An 8,995-nucleotide genomic window follows, 5' to 3' on the forward strand; every position below is an offset into this window, starting at 1 on the left:
TTTTCATTTTCAGCCCTGCATGTACATTGTTTGGATAGGAAGAACAGAATTGCTATGATACTGAAAATGATCCACCGTTTAGCAATATGCTGTTAGCAGTTCTTCATGTAGTATCCTGGTAGCCTTAATATAAAGTTTTACTCTTGAACTGAATAAAATAAAATTCATTACCTGGATGATAACCATAGTTAATTCAAAATTCCAAATCATTAACCTTAATGGATAACAATTTTGATACACCATCAACCTTGTATGTTCTATGTTGTAGGCAAAAATATAGAACTTTCTCGTGGAATCACAAAAGAAGTTAGTTTACCCTGTCAATAATCAAACAAGTAAATCTATATATTACACAACTGACCTATATGGTTTGGTTAAAAATACTATGTAATTGGTTAGTAGGGTCAGTAGTTCTATATTTTCATGCAACGATGAAATCCACTATCCCGTTCGGGCACCCAGTCCAAACTCTGCAGGCATGAATGTAATTCATCAAATGGAACAACTTGACTACATGGTGATAATGAAATAGATTAGTAAATAAGCCTCTTACGTATTGCGAAACCTATCGCAGTTAAAGTAATAAAGTTATTACTTACAAGTAACAAGAACTTCCTTGACAGATGAAGCAAAATTTTGTGGTATAGTTCCATTAATAGATTTCTTGAGTTCCAAAATAAATACAAAAACTTCCATCATCATTACAACAATACATAACAATTCTTCCAACACACGTACCTTTAAACAGTCGTAACTGCGTTTAGATAGCTTAAAACTTGGTAGTACCTTTACCTCCAACGGTCCTGATGACAAAATGACAGTTTGTTTACGTCTGGTAGGTGATTAAGCGGATTGTCAAAGAGCGGCACCACTATCGTAAATTTTTACGGTCATTTTTTACGAAACTCTACAATTGCAGGTTGTATTCTAAACGTTAATAATTTTTTTTGCTGATAATAAAAAGTAATAATGGCACAGACTGCTTCCGAAAAATTCATAGTAAAAGTTACTGGTTTCTTCATACTATGTTTCTATCGATTTAAACAAGTAGTTCACAAACTAAACCTAGATTGGAACTCTAATTGTTTCATAATGGGTCTCTAACTAATAAATGAAAAAAGTTGTAAGACAAAAATCAAATTTATTCTCACCCAAGATCAGTGGAGAGTTGAATGATCACCTTTGGTTTCAAGTAGACTTTTGTAAGATTCTTGGTTTTCAAATGCGTATCGACTGAATTTGTACGCCCGTGTAATTGAAATCCTTTTCTGTTACTAATTAAAGAGTTCTATAAAGTTTACTATTAGCAAGAAAGCTAAAAACTTTTGTACCTGAAAAGTAATTTGTGATTTCTGATGCACTATTGGTTCTTGCCCACCGAATAGCGTAGAACTTACTGGGAAGATTTAGTTTGAAGTCTTATTTTGTTCTTCTTTTCCAGAAATACGCAATCGTTTCCTTGTTTTAGTTGTTCTAACAGGGCAGTTTTTAGGTGGAGAATATTCGTTGTTAGAAAAGAGAAAATGCCATTTTGCTTCAGGTCGCTTTCCGAGTCCAACGGGAATTGGTAAAATTGAAGACGCTTTTTGATTTGGTTCCCTTTCTTGGGCAGTAATGTGTCCCTCATTTTCCTCATTTCTCGCGTTCACAACACCCGGTATTTTTCCGATCATGGTCTCGCTTCCTGATGTAGCCGCTTCTGGATCTAAATGCTGGGCTGTTTCTAAAATTATTTAAACCTGGATTATTACAAACGAAATAACTCTGATTAGAGAGAAAACTATATTTACGAAGAACACCGGAAGATGCGGATTCAGCTTTTTCCGCGTTGAATACGCTACTGAAAACAGAGCTAAGAGGTTCCTGATCAGCTTGAAAAGTGGTGGAAGATCCTGGAGAAATGGAAATTGAATTTGTGCTTCGGGTAAAATCCTGATGGTTCAATTCTGATGTTTCTGAAGTTTCAGAATCATCGAGAAGTTTTTCTAAACTTTCTTGGAAATGGTTCACATGTCTAGGAAGATAAGATCCTTTCTTGCCTCTAAAATACACAACATTGGAAAACTTGAAATCTATAATATTTTATGAACGCTGTGTTTGGTTATCCAACGGTAATCCGTTGCTTTTTAATGGTTTTGAAGTGAACTAGAAAATTACAATTTCATACTTCTGGTATATTGGTTCCAACTCGATTTCTTGAAGTAATTCCCTAGAGTTTGTTTCAAGAGTTTCGAGTATTTCTAGAGTTGTCTTAGTTCCGCTGACAGCTTCCTGATCTGGAAAGGAACTTTTTTTATTCGGCAAATGTTTCCTTTGATCTTTTTTAGTCTTAGAGGTATCTGATTTTTTAAAAAAATTTTTGGCTTTTGCAGGGGTCATTCTATTTCTTTTTTCTTTACGCCTGGAAAGAAAAGATAAGAATTGAAAGACTAAAACAAAACCAATAAGTTAAAATAAAATGTAATTACTGATTTTCAATTAATTGTAGCCTTTTCCTTTTTTCTTCTGCCTTTTCTATGGCAATTTGTACAGCATGCCTGGCTGATTTAGTTGTGACGGTATCCTCTTCTATGGTGGTTGATTTTTCCTTTTGATTTTTCTTTTCTGGTTGTTTACCACCATAAATTCCTTTGCACAAGCAATAATGATCATCAAAATTTGAAAGCGTCAAATACTCTGGATACCAACCAATCCATGTTTCTGTAGCCACTTTTAAAATAGATTGGATTTTACTTCCCGATTCTGTGGCATAAAGAAAATTATCAGCGTGATCTCCATATGACTCTAGAAACCTTGTAGGTATTTTTTTGTTTGGGGAAACAATGCACAAAATGGTTTGTACTTTTGCTCTGGTACTCAGTTCCTGTGCCTAAGACAATGGAGAATTAACAGTACAAATGAACAGTAACTCTAATAAGTAACTTAAGACACAGAAATGTAACATAACCAACAAATACTTACCAAATCTTTCATTGCCTTAATCTTTCTTTTTCTCGTTGAATCCGACATTTTCCCTTTAACGATGGGTATTTGTCTTTCGTGGAAAGCACCAAAACACAATTGCATTGGTTTATTTAAATCTTTTTCAGCAAGACTCTCAGAAACATTATCTTCATCTTCTTCGGCATTCTCCATTTTCGCAAACAAACCCAAATTAAATTTCGTAACCTTCAAATAAAACTGGAAGCACAAATTCCAAATTAATAAATAACAAAAAATCGTCTGCTAATTTTCTATGTATATTTCAAAAACTGGCAACACCGTAGTCCCATAAGGAACACAAGAGGAATAACTCTGCAGTTTGAGCTCGACCGTTTGAGCTCGCTCATGAATTCCGTGTTGATGTAAACAGCATCAAATATACTTGTATTCAATGTGAATACACTGTTATACCATGAGTTTTTACTTCTATATGTAAACTGCATGGAATATACTTGTATTCAATGTGAATACACTGTTATACCATGAGTTTATAGTTCTATATGTAAACAGCATCAAATATACTTGTATTCAATGTGAATACACTGTTATACCATGAGTTTTTACTTCTATATGAAAACTGCATGGAATATACTTGTATTCAATGTGAATACACTGTTATACCATGAGTTTTTACTTCTATATGTAAACTGCATGGAATATACTTGTATTCAATGTGAATACACTGTTATACCATGAGTTTTTAGTTCTATATGTAAACAGCATCAAATATACTTGTATTCAATGTGAATACACTGTTATACCATGAGTTTTTACTTCTATATGTAAACTGCATGGAATATACTTGTATTCAATGTGAATACACTGTTATACCATGAGTTTTTAGTTCTATATGTAAACAGCATCAAATATACTTGTATTCAATGTGAATACACTGTTATACCATGAGTTTTTACTTCTATATGTAAACTGCATCGAATATACTTGTATTCAATGTGAATACACTGTTATCCTGGTTTTTATTTATGTCAGTCAAATATTTTCACTGTAAATCCTGTTATACCATGAGTTTTTACTTCTATATGTAAACAGCATCAAATATACTTGTATTCAATGTGAATACACTGTTATACCATGAGTTTTTACTTCTATATGTAAACAGCATATGAAATATACTTTGTATTCAATGTGAATACACTGTTATACCATGAGTTTTTACTTCTATATGTAAACTTAGCATTCAATGTGAATACACTTTTTGTTATACCATGAGTTTTTTATATGTAAACAGCATCAAATATACTTGTATTCAATGTGAATACACTGTTATACCATGAGTTTTTACTTCTATATGTAAACAGCATCAAATATACTTGTATTCTATATGAATAAACAGTCATACAAATTATACTTGTATTCAAATGTATGAATACACTGTTATACCATGTGAATACCTGTTATACCATGAGTTTTTACTTCTATATTTTTGTAATACACGCATTTAAATATACTTGTATTCAATGTGAATACACTGTTATACCATGAGTTTTTAGTTCTATATGTAAACAGCATCAAATATACTTGTATTCAATGTGAATACACTGTTATACCATGAGTTTTTACTTCTATATGTAAACTGCATGGAATATACTTGTATTCAATGTGAATACACTGTTATACCATGAGTTTTTAGTTCTATATGTAAACAGCATCAAATATACTTGTATTCAATGTGAATACACTGTTATACCATGAGTTTTTACTTCTATATGTAAACTGCATGGAATATACTTGTATTCAATGTGAATTACACATGATGTTTTACTTCTATATGTATTCTTGTATTCAATGTGAATACACTTGATTCATGGAATACATGTTATACCATGAGTTTTTACTTCTATATGTAAACAGCATCAAATATACTTGTATTCAATGTGAATACACTGTTATACCATGATTTATTACTTTTTTTTCATGATATAAACTGTTTAATGTGATTTTACCATGTTTTACTTTATCTATATATGCTTTATCTATCTGATTCATGTTTATGGTTTTTATCTTTATATGTAACTGCATGGAATATACTTGTATTCAATGTGAATACACTGTTATACCATGAGTTTTTACTTCTATATGTAAACAGCATCAAATATACTTGTATTCAATGTGAATACACTGTTATACCATGAGTTTTTACTTCTATATGTAAACAGCATCAAATATACTTGTATTCAATGTGAATACACTGTTATACCATGAGTTTTTACTTCTATATGTAAACTGCATGGAATATACTTGTATTCAATGTGAATACACTGTTATACCATGAGTTTTTAGTTCTATATGTAAACAGCATCAAATATACTTGTATTCAATGTGAATACACTGTTATACCATGAGTTTTTACTTCTATATGTAAACTGCATGGAATATTTTTTCAATGTGAATACACTTTATACCTGGTTTTTTTCTATATGTAAACAATATATACTTGTATTCAATGTGAATACACTGTTATACCATGAGTTTTTAGTTCTATATGTAAACAGCATCAAATATACTTGTATTCAATGTGAATACACTGTTATACCATGAGTTTTTACTTCTATATGTAAACTGCATGGAATATACTTGTATTCAATGTGAATACACTGTTATACCATGAGTTTTTACTTCTATATGTAAACAGCATCGAATATACTTGTATTCAATGTGAATACACTGTTATACCATGAGTTTTTACTTCTATATGTAAACTGCATGGAATATACTTGTATTCAATGTGAATACACTGTTATGATTGTACTTGTTAATACACTGTTATACATGAGTTTTTAGTTCTATATGTAAACAGCATCAAATATACTTGTATTCAATGTGAATACACTGTTATACCATGAGTTTTTACTTCTATATGTAAACTGCATGGAATATACTTGTATTCAATGTGAATACACTGTTATACCATGAGTTTTTAGTTCTATATGTAAACAGCATCAAATATACTTGTATTCAATGTGAATACACTGTTATACCATGAGTTTTTACTTCTATATGTAAACTGCATGGAATATTACTTGTTTTATTCAATGTGAATACACTGTTATACCATGAGTTTTTAGTTCTATATGTAAACAGCATCAAATATACTTGTATTCAATGTGAATACACTGTTATACCATGAGTTTTTACTTCTATATGTAAACTGCATGGAATATACTTGTATTCAATGTTGAATACACTGTTATACCATGAGTTTTTAGTTCTATATGTAAACAGCATCAAATATACTTGTATTCAATGTGAATACACTGTTATACCATGAGTTTTTACTTCTATATGTAAACAGCATGAAATATACTTGTATTCAATGTGAATACACTGTTATACCATGAGTTTTTACTTCTATATGTAAACTGCATGGAATATACTTGTATTCAATGTGAATACACTGTTATACCATGAGTTTTTAGTTCTATATGTAAACAGCATGCAAATATACTTGTATTCAATGTGAATACACTGTTATACCATGAGTTTTTACTTCTATATGTAAACTGCATGGAATATACTTGTATTCAATGTGAATACACTGTTATACCATGAGTTTTTAGTTCTATATGTAAACAGCATCAAATATACTTGTATTCAATGTGAATACACTGTTATACCATGAGTTTTTACTTCTATATGTAAACAGCATCAAATATACTTGTATTCAATGTGAATACACTGTTATACCATGAGTTTTTACTTCTATATGTAAACAGCATGCAAATATACTTGTATTCAATGTGAATACACTGTTATACCATGAGTTTTTACTTCTATATGTAAACAGCATCAAATATACTTGTATTCAATGTGAATACACTGTTATACCATGAGTTTTTACTTCTATATGTAAACTGCATGGAATATACTTGTATTCAATGTGAATACACTGTTATACCATGAGTTTTTACTTCTATATGTAAACTGCATGGAATATACTTGTATTCAATGTGAATACACTGTTATACCATGAGTTTTTACTTCTATATGTAAACAGCATCAAATATACTTGTATTCAATGTGAATACACTGTTATACCATGAGTTTTTACTTCTATATGTAAACCGCATGGAATATACTTGTATTCAATGTGAATACACTGTTATACCATGAGTTTTTACTTCTATATGTAAACTGCATGGAATATACTTGTATTCAATGTGAATACACTGTTATACCATGAGTTTTTACTTCTATATGTAAACTGCATGGAATATCAGCATCAAATATACTTGTATTCAATGTGAATACACTGTTATACCATGAGTTTTTACTTCTATATGTAAACTAGCATGGAATATACTTGTATTCAATGTGAATACACTGTTATACCATGAGTTTTTACTTCTATATGTAAACTGATCATGGAATATACTTGTATTCAATGTGAATACACTGTTATACCATGAGTTTTTAGTTCTATATGTAAACAGCATCAAATATACTTGTATTCAATGTGAATACACTGTTATACCATGAGTTTTTAGTCTCTATATGTAAACAGCATGCAAATATACTTGTATTCAATGTGAATACACTGTTATACCATGAGTTTTTACTTCTATATGTAAACTGCATGGAATATACTTGTATTCAATGTGAATACACTGTTATACCATGAGTTTTTACTTCTATATGTAAACTGCATGGAATATACTTGTATTCAATGTGAATACACTGTTATACCATGAGTTTTTAGTTCTATATGTAAACAGCATCAAATATACTTGTATTCAATGTGAATACACTGTTATACCATGAGTTTTTACTTCTATATGTAAACTGCATGGAATATACTTGTATTCAATGTGAATACACTGTTATACCATGAGTTTTTAGTTCTATATGTAAACAGCATCAAATATACTTGTATTCAATGTGAATACACTGTTATACCATGAGTTTTTACTTCTATATGTAAACTGCATGGAATATACTTGTATTCAATGTGAATACACTGTTATACCATGAGTTTTTACTTCTATATGTAAACAGCATCAAATATACTTGTATTCAATGTGAATACACTGTTATACCATGAGTTTTTACTTCTATATGTAAACTGCATGGAATATACTTGTATTCAATGTGAATACACTGTTATACCATGAGTTTTTAGTTCTATATGTAAACAGCATCAAATATACTTGTATTCAATGTGAATACACTGTTATACCAATGAGTTTTTAGTTCTATATGTAAACAGCATCAAATATACTTGTATTCAATGTGAATACACTGTTATACCATGAGTTTTTAGTTCTATATGTAAACTGCATGGAATATACTTGTATTCAATGTGAATACACTGTTATACCATGAGTTTTTACTTCTATATGTAAACTGCATGGAATATACTTGTATTCAATGTGAATACACTGTTATACCATGAGTTTTTAGTTCTATATGTAAACAGCATCAAATATACTTGTATTCAATGTGAATACACTGTTATACCATGAGTTTTTACTTCTATATGTAAACTGCATGGAATATACTTGTATTCAATGTGAATACACTGTTATACCATGAGTTTTTAGTTCTATATGTAAACAGCATCAAATATACTTGTATTCAATGTGAATACACTGTTATACCATGAGTTTTTACTTCTATATGTAAACTGCATGGAATATACTTGTATTCAATGTGAATACACTGTTATACCATGAGTTTTTAGTTCTATATGTAAACAGCATCAAATATACTTGTATTCAATGTGAATACACTGTTATACCATGAGTTTTTACTTCTATATGTAAACAGCATCGAAATATACTTGTATTCAATGTGAATACACTGTTATACCATGAGTTTTTACTTCTATATGTAAACTGCATGGAATATACTTGTATTCAATGTGAATACACTGTTATACCATGAGTTTTTAGTTCTATATGTAAACAGCATCAAATATACTTGTATTCAATGTGAATACACTGTTATACCATGAGTTTTTACTTCTATATGTAAACTGCATGGAATATACTTGTAT

General features: G+C 30.1%; 1 protein-coding gene across 8 annotated transcripts; it reads right to left on the reverse strand.

Annotated features, from left to right (window-relative positions):
• LOC116934877 lies at positions 1-3,175 on the reverse strand. 8 transcript variants are annotated; one of them, XM_032942313.2, is made up of 10 exons: positions 2,962-3,175; positions 2,689-2,869; positions 2,469-2,628; positions 2,168-2,401; positions 1,791-2,041; positions 1,332-1,723; positions 1,152-1,274; positions 739-803; positions 600-663; positions 1-510 (listed from the first exon to the last, which is right to left on the reverse strand). In XM_032942313.2, the coding sequence occupies exons 1-6, from the start codon at positions 3,133-3,135 to the stop codon at positions 1,407-1,409; spliced, it is 1,317 nt and encodes a 438-aa protein (XP_032798204.2). In that variant the 5' UTR covers positions 3,136-3,175; the 3' UTR covers positions 1-510; positions 600-663; positions 739-803; positions 1,152-1,274; positions 1,332-1,406. The 8 variants fall into 8 exon arrangements, with proteins under 8 accessions (XP_032798204.2, XP_045023993.1, XP_045023992.1 ...); XM_045168058.1 differs by having other exon boundaries at positions 1-148; positions 215-317; positions 385-510; positions 600-1,274; XM_045168057.1 differs by having other exon boundaries at positions 600-803; positions 1,152-1,268.
• Between the last annotated feature and the right edge of the window lie 5,820 nt (positions 3,176-8,995).

The sequence above is a fragment of the Daphnia magna genome, unplaced genomic scaffold (assembly GCF_020631705.1).
Source record: "Daphnia magna isolate NIES unplaced genomic scaffold, ASM2063170v1.1 Dm_contigs476, whole genome shotgun sequence".
Lineage (NCBI taxonomy): Eukaryota > Metazoa > Arthropoda > Branchiopoda > Diplostraca > Daphniidae > Daphnia > Daphnia magna.

What these genes read in the sequence shown, in the direction of transcription:
- LOC116934877 (XM_045168057.1), bottom strand. Translation starts at nt 3,135, where the DNA reads ATGGAGAATGCCGAAGAAGATGAAGATAATGTTTCTGAGAGTCTTGCT. An exon ending in TTAAGGCAATGAAAGATTTG is followed by an intron (nt 2,870 to 2,961) that starts GTAAGTATTTGT and finishes CCATTGTCTTAG; the next exon opens with GCACAGGAACTGAGTACCAG. An exon ending in TTGGAACCAATATACCAGAA is followed by an intron (nt 2,042 to 2,167) that starts GTATGAAATTGT and finishes TGTGTATTTTAG; the next exon opens with AGGCAAGAAAGGATCTTATC.